Here is a 16,907-nt window from a genome sequence, read left to right as displayed (position 1 = left end):
TTGCAGAAGACATCAGCGTTCTCAAAGCACAGCAAGCACTGCTGAGAAGCACACTCTGCTAGATGCTAAATACGTTGAAAAGGGTCAATAACACGGGCCCTTTACCTTCCATGCTTAACCCTACTTGAAAAGAACATACAACTGCTACTATACTCCCATTGGAAGTTCTCAATTTATAAAAAGAAACAGAAATTAAAGACTTGCATACTTAATCCCTTCCAGCTGCTGAAAGCTGACGAGTGACTAAAGAGAAGAAAATGGAAGAACTATATTTTCCGATGAACAAGAATAAAGTGTTGCAATTACAGCATTCCGTTTTGCAAACTGCAACTTATTCGAAAAGCTTAATTGTACTCACTCTTCCAGTGGCAAGTCCAATAATAGCTGCACTAAAATAATTCTGAATTGAATTAAAGACCACACAGAGGTAAGCACCATTTATTCATTCTTTACTGACAAAGGATCCATTTACAGATTTATTGGCACCACCACGAGCTTACGTCCAAGTGTGTCAGGTCGCGCAGTGCGCCTCCCAACTGCCAAAGCATCAAAATTATGTGCGGATTTTCTGTTGTATTTAGGATTTTCGGGGAACAATCAGTGTGTCTGTGAGAGTCCTTCCTGCGGAACAAGGCACCAGTCATAATGAGGTCCTTCAGAAATTTTAATCCGTACACCTAGCACCTTGATCTTGGGTTCGTCACGATTTTGGCTTTCCATTTTCCACTAAAAGGAACGAGGCTCCTTGAAAAAATGACGGATTCTAGGGATGATGGTGAAAAAGTACAAGATGTGCTTAGAATATCTTGGTGTGCTTTTCAAAAAAAGCAAAGAAGTATTCAGAGAGTGGTGGGGACACGTCAAAAGGACACAGAAGCCAGCATGAAAGGGTCCCACTGGCCAAGTCCGGGAAAATGTGAGTACTAAGACAAATAATCAAGATGACGGCTTATAATCCACGGAATAAGAGTCCATGAGTCCAGACTGTTGTAAATAAACGAATGAATGAATAACAGGCAAAGAAGTGAAAGCACTTACATCAGAACTCCAACTAATAAACGCAAAAGAAATTAGGGAATGACAAAAATCACCATTCTGTGACCCCCCCCCAATAATAAGTGCTTTGGCCAAGGACCATCCGTGGATGCTAAGACTACTGGGTAGAACTGGGACAGAACATGGTCTCAAAGTGTCTCCCCACAAGACACTTACTAATTACATAGGGGATAAAACTTTACGGTACAGGAACCCACAGACAAAATGTTAACCAAGCAATCAGAGTTCACAGGGGCAGTTACGGGACAAGCCAGTAACGTGAGCTTCCAGATAGAATGCCCTGAGTAGGAGGTGTCAACCCTCTGTGACAGTCCTGAGAACATCTTAAATCTAGTCATGAGGGAGCATCAGAAGATAGACCAAGGAATGGCCCATAAAACCATGGCTGGTTCCCCTTAAAATGTCAAGATGTCAAGTCATAAAAGTCAAAACAGACTGAGGAACTGCTCCAGATTAAAGGAGAAAGATAGAAATAGATACGTGTTTGTATATATAAGAACTATATATGTATGTGTACGCATGTATGTACACACAGACACAGGAGGGGACAGAGGAGGAGAAAGCAGGGCAGGAGGAAAAGAGAGGAATTTCTGAGAAAAAGAACAGATGAGGTAAAATAATATGTGGGTGAAAGTCTGAGAATTCTTCATTCTCTTTTTGACCTTTTTGTAAGTCTGAAATCATTTCAAAATTAAAAATTAAAAAATTTAGGGCTTCCCTGGCGGCGCAGTGGTTGAGAGTCCACCTGCCGATGCAGGGGACACGGGTTCGTGCCCCGGTCCGGGAGGATCCCACATGCCGCGGAGCGGCTGGGCCCGTGAGCCATGGCCGCTGGGCCTGCGCATCCGGAGCCTGTGCTCCGCAACGGGAGAGGCCACAGTGGTGAGAGGCCCGCGTACCAAAAACAAAAACAAAAACATAGCATACAGCCTGATTCTCTGAAATGTCTTTGTGGGTATATAAAAGCAACACAAGCTCATGGAAGAAAATTTGCAAAACTCGGAGAACAATAAAAAGTAAAAAATGTCACGCATAGTTAACCACAGTGAACTTTTTCGTACACTTGTTTACAACACCCTTTCTAAGCATTTTATAAGAACTAAGACAACAGATGCTGATTGTTATGCATTTTCAGCTTATTCAGCAAATATGTATCAAACACCCACTGTGTACCAGGCACTATGCTAGTCACTTGAAGAAATACAGCAATGAACACAGCTTTTATTATATGCAGACAATACCACACAGACCATAAATAAACACACAATCCATCACATGACAAGTGGTATGAAGAAAACAAAACTGCAAGAGAATATGGTAGGAAGTGGGTGACACTCAGGTGGTCACAAAAGGCCTCTCTGAGGAGGTGACGTTTGGGCGGACGGTGGCTGGAGGTGAGGGGGCACCTTCCAGGCAGAGACAGGCTGCAGGTGAGGACAGCGTTCAGGGAGGAGGGCGAGTGGCGGAGGAGGACGGAGAAAGGGATGTCCTTCCCTTGCGGTGGGGGGACCAGAGTGGGGCGGGCAGGTCCCACAGGGCCCCCGTACAGCAGGGCTGGGGCAGCTGGGACCAGGACTGCGGCAACAGAGGTGGGAGCAGGTGTGCGGATTCAGTACACACTGTGAAGATGCAGGAAGAGAGAAGGGAAAGACCACGGCAGCCGGAAGAGCAGAGCCCCCACCTGCTAAGATACATGGGGGGGAAGAGAGAAGAAAATCATTATTTCGGTTTGATCACGTTGCACGTGAGATGCTTCCGGAAGCAGCTGTACACACAAGTTTGAGGTCTGGGGAGAGGTCGTACGTTTGGAAGCCGTCAGCGTGAAGGTATTCGGGCCACGGCGGGTGAGGTGGCCTGGGAACCGGGAGCGGGGGAGGGCTTGTGGCCACACCCTGGGGCCCAACGATGGAGAAGGGCTCGTGAGGCGAGAGACACCCTGAGGGTGCTGGCCCGAGGCAGGTAAGGAAGCCCTCCAGGACGGGGAGGGAGTTATCAGGGGTCGAATGGTGCTCAGGCATCAGGCCACACGCCTGAGACTGAGCACGGGACTTAGCAACGTGGGTGTCACTGTGGGTGACCCTGACAAGCACAGTCTCAGGAAAAGATGCGACAGAACTTCAGTGGGGACAAGAGACAAGCGGGGGTAGGGTAAAGGCAGGAGTGGTTCTTTCAAGGAAGCTTGCTGTGAAGGGAGCAAGAAATGGGGCGACGGGGAGAGGATGACCTGAGCGTGATTTCTCAGTGTGTTAACATTCAGTAGGAATGATGCGGACGGGGGTGGGGTGGAGGACACGGGAAAGACGGAGCGTAACCCAGTCCTGGAGTGAGTCCTGGGGTCAGCACTGGAGCAGGGGGGGCAGGGCGCCGGTGCACAGGCAGGTCGGAGGGCTGACCTGGCAGGAGGGGGCTGTTTGGTTCTCCCCTGAATGCTCTTATTTTCCCAGGGAAATAAGCAAACCACCAGCTCAGAGTTTGGGGTGGAAAGAGAAGATGTGACACAGGCACCTCCGGGCGGGGAAAACTAACGAGCGAAGGAATTTCAGCAGGACTGCCAGGCAACCGAGTGCTCACCTGAGGAACGCTCGTGATTTGACATCTCTCTTCTTTCCTGATACAAGCATTTAAAGGCACAAATTTCCCCCTAAGCACCTCTTTACGTTAATCCCACAAATACACTGGGGATTCTGTGTGTTCATTACCCACACAGTTAGAGACAGTTTGCAATTTCCTTTTTGATTTCTTCTTTGACCCAAGGAGTTATTTAGAAGCTATTGCTTGGTTTTCCAATATGTGAGAAGTATCTAAAAAGGTTATTGTAATTATTTCCTCATTAACACCACACTCTTTATGGTATCAGTCCTTTCAAATGTCTTATTCTCTGGCTAAGCATATGTCCCACCTCGAGGAACATTCCATGTGGACGGAACATTAGAAGAACGTGTATTCTACAGGTGGGCGTTTAGTGTTCTGTAAAGCTCCATCAGGTCAGATTGGGGGGGAGTATTGTGCAAAACTTCTGTATCCTGGTGAGTTGTGATTCTCAGAATCTGTCTGTCTTTCCAAATTTGGGGGCAGCGGTTTGTCCTGTGACCTCAGTTCTCTGAAGGATCTAAGAGAAGCTGGTGGATTTCGGTTTGTTGAGCTCTTTTCCTGTTATGCAGGTGGGAGTGGCTTCTAAGTTCCTGAAACGCCGGGCTGGAGTCATCTGTGGATCCTGTTGCTACTAACTTCTCTTTCTCTTAATTATGAGTCATGCTTTTCTCCTTTCCCATGTGTCTCCTATTTTAATTTTTTGCTGGACAACGTGTGTAAAAGACTAGTCAAGAATGAAGTAGACAGGGCTTCCCTGGTGGCGCAGTGGTTGAGAGTCCGCCTGCTAATGCAGGGGACACGGGTTCGAGCCCTGCTCTGGGAGGATCCAATATGCCGCAGAGCAACTGGGCCCGTGAGCCACAACTACTGAGCCTGCGCGTCTGGAGCCTGTGCTCCGCAACAAGAGAGGCCGCGATAGTCAGAGGCCCGTGCACCACGATGAAGAGTGGTCCCCGCTTGCCACAACTAGAGAAAGCCCTTGCACAGAAACGAAGACCCAACACAGCAAAAATAAATAAATAAATTACTGAACTCCTACCCCCAACATCTTCTTTAAAAAAAAAAAAAAAAGAATGAAGTAGACAACATTTACTCCTATGAAAGGTGCTATGTTGAGGAGGAACACGACTCAACTCAGGACGCTGGTAATCACAATCGTGGACCTGAGAGGGGAGTGATCATGGTTAGGAGAACTTTAGAAAACAACATTAAAATCCTTGAAAATCTTCCCTCAAAGTTTTTAGATGATAATAACAGTGTAAATCACAACCATCAGGAAGACACCTGTAAGTCACTGAAGACACGTTACCATAAGCCTATGAACTCACGAAATGGAAAGAATACCGATGACAAAAGCAGAGAGGTTTGACGGCAGACTTGACTGAACATTCGGACGTGGCTAGCTCTCCACCTGTGCTCTGGACAATTAGTCTACACTTAAATCCTGCCGTGTCGCAACCTGTCCAGGGCAAGAAGTGAGAAACGGCCCCCTCGTCGTTTCTTCTGTGAAGGAAGTGTTTCCGATGTTCCAGGTGGGGCGGTAAGTGCTTGGATTCCCAACAGTCCTGCCTTTGTGGGGGACTCTCATTATACTCACCTCCAGTTCTACGGCTGACGGAGTTGTGCCTTATACTTTCCTAAGTACACATTTCTCTTACCTCTCTTCACTGGCTTCCTATTTTTATCCACAAGTAATGCAAATACTTATCTCAGATTGAAGCAGTAAACTTTAAAAAATTCGTGCTGTTTCTTCCAGTCAGCTCTGTCCACTACATTCACACGTTTCCTCTTAAAGTACCTCAACCCAGCCTTAACCTGCATGGAAATGAACTTATGACCTATTTCTTGCATATACTGTGTTTACATCTTCCCTTTCACTTCAAAAATCCCATTTGGCTAAGACCATCCAAAAAATCTATTCAGTGCATGCCTTCAAAATACTTAAATCTCTATTCTGACTAGAACTGCACTTGGTATAATCAATTAATACAACCCTGAATTTCAGATCCAATTACATAAAGCAGATGTATTATACTGCAAGCCCTCAAGGAAGCATTTTTATGACGATTTGGCATTTGGTTTGATACGAGACATAATACATACCATAAGGAGTAGCAATAAAAAAAATAATCACTAATTAAAATCTGAGAAGAAAACAGAATTTCTTTCTCATTTATACAAGTACTCAATATAGAAATTAATAGAAAATAGATTTTGTAATAACTTTTTTCAGAGACTCACATTTAAAATTAATGGAGTCTCAAAATTTTAGACCATTTGTAAGAACGATCCTAGCTCTTTGTGAGGAAGTTTGATGACCTATAAGATGTAAGAAATCTTAAAAAAAAAAAAAAAAAAGTGCCAAAAAAGACTAGTGCCTCCCTGACAAAGAAACATACAGTTATGTCCAACAGCAAGATAATGGTTAATGATACTGTATCAATATAACACAGTAACCTCTAGCTATTAAAAATGTGTCTTAGAAGACTCAACAAAGATGTTTACTGTATACAAGCGAGTATAGGCTACAAAACCGTATGTGTGAGGTATCATTTTTATAATGATATATACAAAGCATTATCAATGATTTCCTGATTAATAGAAAAATTGTAATTTTTTTCCTTTGTGTTGTCCTGTGCTAAGTTCTCTATATGATCTTATTAGTACCATCAAATATAAACAAAAACTTTGGGGCAGGGGAGGCACCTAAGGTCTAACTCCTTTCCTTGTGACATACTCTTAAGAAAGGAAAGAGAAGACAGCTATAATCACAAGAACGAAGTGAAAGAAGTGGAAACCAGCCTGGGAGGTATTGAAGTGGATTTGCGTCATCCTTGGTACAAATGCCCTATTTCCTTCTTAAAGCAAATTATATTCAAATTACATTATAATATCAGTAGGAATTTGATTGCAAGACACTGTAATTTTTTTTTTTTTTTGCGGTACGCGGGCCTCTCACTGCTGTAGGCTCTCCCGTTGCGGAGCAGAGGCTCCGACGTGCAGGCTCAGCGGCCATGGCTCACGGGCCCAGCCGCTCCGCGGCATGTGGGATCTTCCCAGACCAGGGCACGAACCCGTGTCCCCTGCATCGGCAGGCGGACTCTCAACCACTGTGCCACCAGGGAAGCCCAAGACACTGTAATTTTAATTGAGCAACTAGCTGATAAGAACAAGAGCACTCAGATAATTAATCAAGGAAAACGATGCAAAAGCACTCCTGATTTAATGTTAACTGCTACACTAAACTGTCATTATCTGAAGAAAAAAATATCAATATTCCATTACTGGAAAACCAAGTGACACACTAATTTTTTTTCAATGAAGTAGAGTTGATTTACAATATTATTTTAGCTTCAGGTATAGAGTATAATGATTCAGTATTTTTACAGATTATATACTCCATTAAAAGTTATTACAAGATAATGGCTGTAATTCCCTGTGCTGTACAATATATCCTTGTTGCTTATTTATTTTATACCTAGCAGTATGTATCTCTTAATCTCATACCCCTATCTTGCCCCTCCCAGTGGTTACCCCACTGGTAACCACTAGCTTGTTTTCTATATCTGTGAGTCTCTGTTTTGCTAGATACATTCATTTATTTTTTCGATTCCACATATAAGTGATATACAGTATCTTTTTCTGACTGATTATTTCACTAAGTATAATGTTCTCTAGGTCCATCCATATTGCTGCAAATGGCCAAATTTCATTCTTTTTTATGGCTGAGTAATATTCCACTGTATATATGTACCACATCTTCTTTATCCATTCCTCTGTCAATGGACATTTAGGTTGCTTCCATGTCTTGGCTGTAGTGAATAGTGCTGCTATGAACACTGGGGTGCATGTATGTTTTCAAGTTAGTGTTTTCATTTTTTCTGGATATAAACCCAGGAGTGGAAGTGCTGGGTCATATGGTAATTCTATTTTTAGTTTTTTGAGGAACCTCCATACTGTTTTCCATAGTGAATTCACCAATTTATTGATACATTCCCACCAACAGTGTACATATCCTCACTGACATTTGTTATTTGTAGACTTTTTGATGATGGCCATTCTGATAAGTGTGAGGTGATATCTTGTTTTGATTTGCATTTATCTAATAATTAGAAAAGCTGGATATATCACCCTCCCAGACTTCAGACTATACTAAAAAGCTACAGTAATCAAAACTGCATGGTACCAGCACAAAAATAAACACACAGATCAATGGAACAGAATAAACAGCTCAGAAATAAACCTACACACTTATGGTCAGTTAATCTACAACAAAGGAGGCAAGAATATACAATGCAGAGAAGACAGTCTCTTCAACAAGTGGTGCTGGGAAAACTGGACAGCTGCATGTAAAAGAATGAGATTAGAACATTGCCTCACACCATATACAAAAATAAACTCAAAATGGATTAAAGATCTAATTGTAAGTTGTGAAACCATAAAACTCCTAGAAGAGAACATAGGCAGAACACTCTTTGACATAAATCACAGCCATTTTTTTCATCTGTCCCCTAAGGCAAAAGAAACAAAAGCAAAAATAAACAAATGGGACCTAATAAACTTAAAAGCTTTTGCACAGCAAAAGAAACCACTGACAAAATGAAGAGACAATCTATGGAGTGAGAGAAAATATTTACAAATGATATGACTGACAAGGGATTATTATCCAAAATACACAGACAGCTCATACAACTCAATATCAAAACAACCAACCAACCCAATCAAAAAATGGGCAGAAGACCTGAACAGACATTTTTCCATAAAAGACATACAGATGGCCAACAGGCCAAGTAACACACTATTAACCAAAACCACTTTAAAAAGTGGCTTTCCTTCTCCCTCCCACTCCCCTCCCCACGCCGTCACTCATATTAGAAGTTAGTAACACTCAAAGGAAAAAAACCTGAAAACTACTAAACACTAATTTTTTATTTTATTGGACAAAGCTTTGAAAGCTTTTGATACTTATTCTCTAATTATAAGGCTGTTCAAGTTACAAATTTCCTCTTCCTCATTTCTATGACTGTTCTTATACTCAATACCAATAAGCAACATTTTTTCATTGAAAAGAAACAATTCCCTGAAAAGCCTGGGAAATATCTAGTTCTGACAAAATTTCTGGCCCTTTAAAGTCAAGTGTCTAGTTTGGATGTAGTGGGAGCACTGTAACCGGTAAAAACCTAAAGATTTCCCCAAAGTTACGTAGAGTCACTGGGGCTTCAAAGGCCTATCTGGTACCAGGACCGGGTTCTCTTGTTTGATGTAAAGTTATTTAAACCTTCATGATGACCCTGAACTGTTCCCCCATAGATGTGATGAGAATCAGAACGATCTGGTGAATCGGGCCCTCAATTGCTAGTCTTCCTTTTTGGAAAAGACCAAAGAAACTCCTTCTGGCCCCTTGGTCTGTTCTTCCTTCCTTAGACCCACTAGAGAATTAGTTACTCTGGATTACGGCAGGAGGACAAGTCTGCTGCTCAGGCAGGTATGACCGCTCTAGGATCAAGGCAAATCCCTAAAGTTCCCCTTGGGATTCCCCCAAGACGGCCTTTGTAGACAAAGTCTAGCCTCCCTCTGTATCACTTATAGGAAGTTCAGATGACTGTACATCACCTGTCCTAATCTGGGAGTGGAGGCGCTGGGGCAGGGTGGGCAGGAGCCTACTGAATGACGGTCAGAAACTCAAAGGAATAAAAAAATAGACTCTGTTTTGACTTTATCTTGAAAATTCATCCTCAGTAATAGATGAATTTTAATATGACAGACTCATACTTTCCTAAAACTTCACTTTAAAAATAACTGATGAATGATTAGAAAATTAGAAAACAACACAAAAACTCTACTCAGTGCTCTGTGGTGACCTAAGTGGGAAGGAAATCCAAAAGGAGGGGATATATGTGTATGTATAGCTGATTCACTTTGCTGTACAGCAGAAAGTAACACAGCATTGTAAAGCCACTATACTCCAATAAAAATTTAAAAAAAGAAATCTATTTATGTCCAGGAAAAAAAGGAAAAAAACATTGTTTTATTGATTTATAAACATTCTTTTAAATTCTTATTTTCCTTAACAATTTTAGATCATAAAAATTTTTTTGCATATACCTTTTCTCATCTCCTGTATTTCCACTCAGTGGGAAGAAAAACCTACAAAAACTAAAGATTCACCCAAAATGTAGACGCCACTCATCATGTGCGAGAGTTTATGGCAGGTCATAATTGCATGTTGCCTATTGTATGACCATATTGACGTCAATTATATATGCTTTTGTAACTTCTAAGTAGGGACCCAGTTGACTTTATTTGCTGTAGGCTGCACCTAGAGGAGCACCAAGTGAATAAACAGGAAAAAATAAATCACTGGTTATCAGTAATTTGCTGCTCCACCACCAATAAACAACCATCCTAGTTTTCTGAAGTTACACCCTTGGTTCTCACGCCCCCGTCCTCCCTGGGCGGCGAGCACGGGGCACCTGGGCACCTGTGAGGGTCTGCCGTGAACCGGCCACGCGGCTCCTTGACTGGGCGCGGGGCCATCAGTGCAACCCTCCTGCCTCGCCGGCCTGGGGCCTCGCTTGTGCCCAGTGCCTGTTTCTCTCCCCGCGCCCTCCTGCCTTTCTTCGTCCGCTGGCTTCCTCTAGCTCCTTGAGGCCTCCCTCCACCCCCCGCAATAACCACGCAGGCCTGCGATGGCCACCGGGACCTCTCGGTCCTGGGCCACACCCCAGCGGTAGATCCCACGATAAACGAGCACACGCGCTGTGTCTTAGTTCAAACTTCCCGACAGAACACGACTGGCCCAGACAGGCTTTTCGATCCAGACACGCAGCATCTGACTTCGTAGGTCACCCCGATCACGATCCCTGCAGTGATTCCTAGCATCTTCTGTTCAAGCTCCCCCAGTGATTCTAGCAGAGAATCAGGGCTGAAGCAGGCTGACTGGGGTTGGACTGTGCTTGAGGCCAGGACCCATGCCTGGTCCACTCACGAGGCTAGAGCAGGATGTGTGTACAAAGTGTCACCACGGCTCCAGTGGTGCACTGTTTCCTGCTGCTGCTGTAACGAATTTTCACAACTTCAGTGGATTAAAACAACACAAAATTACCATCTTACAGCTCTGGAGATCAGACGTGTGAAATGTTACCACGGGGCTGAAATCCAGGCGCTGGCAGAGCTCTGTTCCCTTGGAGGCCCCAGGGGAAGGTCCAGTTCCCAGCCTTTTGCAATGTACAGAGGCCACCTGCACTCCTTGGCTTGTGGCCTCTTTTCCTTTCTTCGGACCAGCAACGGTTGATGGATCCTTCTCACATCCTATCACTCTGACACTCCTTCCTCCCACTTAAAAGAGCCCCGGGATTACATGGGGCCACCAGACAGCCCAGGATAACCTCCTTCTCGTGAGGTGAGCTGACGAGCAGCCTTAATCCTCCCCTTGCCCGGTCACACAGCACATCTGCGGGTTCCCAGGGTGAGGATGCAGACATCCTCAGAGGGGCTGTGATCATTCTGCCTACACACGGACTCTACAGAACAAAACGTACCCTGCGGGTAGTTTCACTTAGAAGAGACTGTGGCCAGGCAGGCACCTCTGATGTAACCCTGCGCACGAGGCATGGTGTGATTATTAAAACCTCAACAGTTCATGTTGGTTTTCATCACTTAGACCTTATGCCAATAGACGTTTCAGTCATAAGAAAACAAGAGACTGAAAAAACATTCTCGTGGAGATATATGAATGCACACAGAAATACTTTCACCCTTCAATAATTCACAAGGTATCCTCCTGTAATTATACGAATTTATACATTTTGCCAACCACCACTACCAAAAATCAATTATAATTAGTTCAGATTCCAGAAGAAATCTATTTTGAAGCACATTTTAAGCAATTTCCAAATTACTTTTGTTTAGCCAATGATTATAGACATAATATATCAAAAATATACCAATAATGATGCGCTACAATTCTTCTAAAGAAAAAAAAAAATACTCATCCATAGTGTTTCTTCTCCAAAACAAATAAAAGCACTTGAGTTGTTTTTAAAACCGCTCTCCCCGGCTTGACGCGGCCAGGATGTGAAATTTCATGGAGGATTTTCTCATTATTAACAGAGGTTCTGAAAATTTAACTGTGAAAACCTGTCATCCAAAATGCAGTGTGAACCATCTAAACTGAAAAGGAGTGGGACGAAGTGAGAAAATAAGATCATGACGTAAATGTAAAAGTTAGGGAGAAAGACTGCAACTTCAAAAAGCTCTGAAGGAAAAGCATTTTCATGCATATGTGAGTCTTAAGAAATAGAATATTTCTTGGGTATTTCATATTCATGTTCAAAATTAGAGTAACAGGAAGTCCTCTCTTCCTTACGCTTGTGTTTGCTTATATTTCTATAATCTGTGTATGCAATGTGTACATGGCACTGCGTACGTGTAACCATCAACTCATCTGCTGACCTCAATCTGGAAGTCAATACCTGCATTTTAACCTTCAGTAGGTTAAAATCAGCAAGTCTCACTAGCTTGGGGCTTGATTCTTTGATTCATTTGGAATATTATTCAATCAACAAACATGTATTGAGCCTCTATTCTAACGCCGGGCATATCACAGGTGCGACCTAGTTTTCAATTCGTTACACTGAAAAATAATTAGTCCTGTCCAAGTTTAATGCATAATTCACATTTTTGAAAATGCCAATTATTTTATCCTCATTTTTAATAAGCTTTTAAAAATGAACACTACTTTAAATCTACACGTTTGGTGGTACCTAGTGACTTGTGAACTGGTCAATGCTAACTTCGTCACATGAAGCTGGTAGCAACAGACCAGTGAGGGGGCCACAGCTGATTGCGTGCTGGGAAATTCAAGAGGGAGGGTGGGAGGGAGGGAGGGAGGCTCTCTCCTTCAAAGCTGCAGGCCTCTTCTCTGGACAATCACATAACTACTGAATTGAAATCAATTTGCTAATTTGTTGAACTATGTCACTGGTAATCAGAAGAAAGGAGTCCCGAGGCAGGACACTCACTCAGACTGCTCAGCTGACGTATGATGGCGGCCAGGGTGCTGTTGGTCACACACTCGAGTTCACTGGGGATGCCCTCGGGCAGGGCTCCCCGGCACAGGTGCCGGGGTTCGATGTTCCTCTTCACTAAAGGCATGGCTCACAATCTGAAAATTAAAAAGACAGTTTTAAAAGCTCATATGCACGTTTTAACAAGCCTAGAGTTTCAACTCCCTGGAAAACTGACTCTTTTCCAGGAATCCGCATTATCCTATCATTTCTATGTGAGAGAATCGGCTCAATATGCAACAGATGTTGAATTCCTTACGTGAATGCCATAGACTTCAGAGATATATGGACAGCACAATCCCACTTTTATAGAAAAGGGATGCACGCGAGATTTCCAGTGAAGCGTTAGCGACTGAATACGTGCATTTTTACCCTTCCCCCACTCCGCTAAAATGACGAGAGAGAGGAAAGGCACAAGCCCACACGTACTAAGGGAGGAAAGGACACAACAGCCCAAAACCACAGGCAGCGCTTACAGACTAGGACACAGGAAAGGCCGAACCTGGGCTGCCAAGGAGGGAGCAGGACGGAGCCCACCTACCTGGGCGAAGGGTCACCAGACACTCAGGAAAGCCTTCCCCGTTATCCTGGGAATTCAATCCACTTCTCTCCTCAAAAAGTACGTTATACATCCAATGACATCTCAACGTTTTGTTTAAGGAGGTATATAGAATTTCAAGCCTACCACCTATACAGCAAATCTACTGCCCCCTACAGCAGGAGAAAACCCAGTGACTGGGACACACTGTCACCCTGACAGGGCGCCCACAAGGTCCAATTCACAGAAGCAGCACCAGAAAAGCCAAGGAGCCTGGTGGCGTCTGAGCAATTCTCGCTATGTGAGACAAATAATACCCTGTTCAAGTCACTGTTGCTGGGTGTTCTGTTACTGAATTAAATTTATTCCCAACTGGTACAACGGCTCACCTCAAGAAGCCGGAACTAGCGAGGCACACGGTAAATCTTTCTTTCCTTCCTCCCTTCTCCATTACCTCTGTTCACGCATCCCATAAACACCTGCTGAGCACTGACCTGACACCAGGCAGTGTGCAAGGTGACGAGGACCCCGTGGTGAGTGAGACAGACAAGGCCCCTCCCCGCCCCCCCGGGGAAGTGAGACATCGGTCCAACCGCCCAGGTCAGTGGACTCAGGCTATGAAACCCCCTGGGGGACCCTGGGCAGCCTCTCCGTGGACGTGACTGCTGAGCTGAAATCAGAAGGGTGGACAGGGGCTATCTCACAGGGCTCTAGCAGAGGGCAAAAGGCAGGGGCAGCTGTAGAGGAAAAGTTCTGCTCAACTGGCCAGTGTTTTTATCGACTATTTCCGCCTCTTGTCCATTAAGGGGCTGGTTGAGCACACCGACCACATCTTCCAACCCAAATACTACTTCATCCACCGACCTAGGTGCACAGCCTGTGGTACATCACTTCACCCCTCCATGCCTTCCTTTCCTCCCCACAAAACGGAGATCACAACGGGACCTACCTCACGGAGTGAGGACTTAATGCATTATTACATAATAAACCACTTAGAACAGGGCCTGGCATATAGGGACACTCAGACAATGTGACTAATTACATTAATTTTATCATACCTCATATGTTGTTATGATGTTAATTCTGACTCTGATTATAACAATAAAAAAGGAACAGTTCACTGTTTGAAAATAAGGCTGAACCACAAAAGACGGATAACAATATCTACATTAAAATTATGTCCAAGAACATATATGCACTATTATGTATAAAACAGGTAACTAATAAGAACCTGCTGTATAGCACAGGGAACTCTACAGCACTTTGCTGTCCAGCAGAAACTAACACAACACTGTAAAACAACTATGCCTCAACTTAAAAAAAAGGAAGGTAGAACTGCACGTAACCTCAATAGCCGTGGACCCATCAAACACTGAGCACCGACTGTGTACCGGCCCGATGCTGACGTCTAACACCTTCATAAATTCAAGCGGGAGACTGAGAGGTACCAAAGGAGAAGGGACTGGAATTATCTAGAAACTGGAAGAAGTGAGGAGAAGCCCCCGACCCTTTCAACTGAAAGCCTGTGGGCCTCCTTCCGTGCAGACACTGTGGTGTCCACTGGGCAGGGTGGGTTTAACAGGCCTCATGATGCTCTCACTGGCCTTCCAAGGCCATCCCATTCCCCACTCCCATCCAGAGCATCAGACTGGGATGTCCCAAAGCCACATCACTGATGGGAGAATATCTGAGTCCTATTTGGGGGACTAGTTTGGGGAAGTCGGGCACCCAAAGGAGCTGTTAGAGTCTGGTTCATCTCAGTGATGTTAGCCATACTTCTACATCCGTTCCTAAAATTGTTTTTCTTCATGTACACATATGCTGACATTAGGAAGACATGGGCACTGTCTCCCACCCCGTCCTTAAACATCTCATGATAATTAAGAATAAGAAAGGGACCAGGTGGTGACGAGAGAACCTTTATATGCATAAAGATAAACTAAAAATCTCCCAGAGTGCCAGAAAAAAGAAATGATGTCAAAGAAGAGGTACACATCCAAGGAAAGCGTGTTAAACTATGAAAATTCTAGATACACTAGCCTCTAGTCAAACGTGTAGCTATGATTTATGCCATTTCTTCCTGGGAGAATCAATTAGAGCAAGAGGCTGGTAACGAGTCATAATAAACTAGAAAATCTCCTAAGGAAAAAAAGAAAAATCATTAACAAACTTAATAAGAGCATAAAGTATAGGAAAGAAAAATACTGAGAACCAATCAGCAGAGACTGGAGAACTAGAAGGCAATTAGGCAACAGCAACTACCAGGTACATAAAGAGGTGGCGAGCACCGCGGGGGCGGGGGGGGGGGCGCAGTTTCCACAGACGCCGGTGAGCAAGGGATGCGGACGGGACCGCAAGGCTCTGAACCCACCTGCTCAGGACGCTGCTCAGTGAGAACGGCCCACGTGTGAACTAGCTCTCGAGTAAGTTCTCACAAGAGGGTTGTACAAGGGCTTGGGGTAGACATGAGCTCGGAGCTGAGCGCCGACTGTGTATATAACATTCTCTTCCAGGTGCATTTGTATTTATTCAAGATGGAATGTCCCTCCTTCCCCATATTTTTCGACCTCTGACAGCCCCAAAACTTGCCAGTCTGACACCCCCCGACCCACCACCCGTATTTCTTTGGATCCGCCGTCGTTCAGATACACAAAATCCTAACTACACACGCACCCCGCAGACGTCCCCCCTGCACGTGCAAAGCAGGCCAAGCGGTCATCACCTCCCCCTCCTTCCCTGACTGGGTGGCTCTCCGACGTCAGATGTGCCGTCACGTCGTCGTCCTGGCGTATCTGGAGCTAACACCGCCGTTTCCCACAAGCCGTCCTGAAAACCACACCAGTCTTTTCGGAGTCTCCCCTGCCCTGCCGCCCTGCCCCGCCCCCGCTGAAGTCCTTCACGTTTACACCTGAGACACCCCCTCCGGCATCGGTGAGCTGCCTGGAGCCTCCGTGTGTCCCTGACAGACGTGCTGAAGGCGCCCACCCGAACACTCGCCTGTGATGCTATCAGGGCACAAAGGAGAAGAGCTTAAGTCTCTGCAGGGGCATTCACCACATCTTGTCTTTTCTGGATTCTCATGCTTCGACACCTGAGCCCAGGCTCAGCCTGCAGGGGCTGCCCTCCCGGGACTGGCCAAATCCTGAACTCGCCTCGCCCATCCAGCCCACCAGTGCAGGGCCCTCGCCACCACCTCCACTGCTCCCAGCAGGCCACCTTCCACCTGCCCTAATCACCCGGGCGCCAGACACCAGGGGTGACCTCACACCCCAGAGCCCCTGAGATTATTCAAATGAGCTCCTCCTAAACCCGCTCACCCTGCCTCACCCGTGCCTCTGAGAAAATCCACAATACAGGCTCCTTCCCCTGATCCCCCCCCACTCCCTCTGCCTCGACGGCCCTGGTGCTTCCCCGTGGGGCCCCCGCCCCTGGGAGCGACTCACTCTCTTGTCAGTGGCAGTTGTCTCTGGATCCACTGGCTTCACTACACCTCGTGTTTCCTATTAACACACCATATTCTAAACAGTGAGAGGTCTGAGAAGGATTCAGAAGAGGCTGCGTTGTCAGACGCTCACACAGCTCCCCGCTTACTGTCCCCAGCACCCCGCAGAGCCGGTGTGCCTGCACTGGGCCAGCACAGACGGCGTCTCTCC

The 16,907-nt window shown here is 45.1% G+C and overlaps 1 protein-coding gene across 1 annotated transcript in view; it reads right to left on the bottom strand.

The window, feature by feature from the left end:
- Nucleotides 1–16,907, bottom strand: part of WASF3 (WASP family member 3) — an 89,768-nt gene that overhangs the window by 25,800 nt on the left and 47,061 nt on the right. Inside the window, exon 3 of the mRNA XM_079902848.1 lies at nucleotides 12,672–12,814. Within this exon, the coding sequence (XP_079758974.1) occupies nucleotides 12,672–12,804 (133 nt within the window). The 5' untranslated portion in view covers nucleotides 12,805–12,814. The remainder of the gene's footprint in view (nucleotides 1–12,671; nucleotides 12,815–16,907) is intronic.

This window comes from Stenella coeruleoalba, assembly GCF_951394435.1.
Source record: "Stenella coeruleoalba genome assembly, chromosome: 18".
Lineage (NCBI taxonomy): Eukaryota > Metazoa > Chordata > Mammalia > Artiodactyla > Delphinidae > Stenella > Stenella coeruleoalba.
This window is presented reverse-complemented; position numbering and strand designations above follow the sequence as displayed.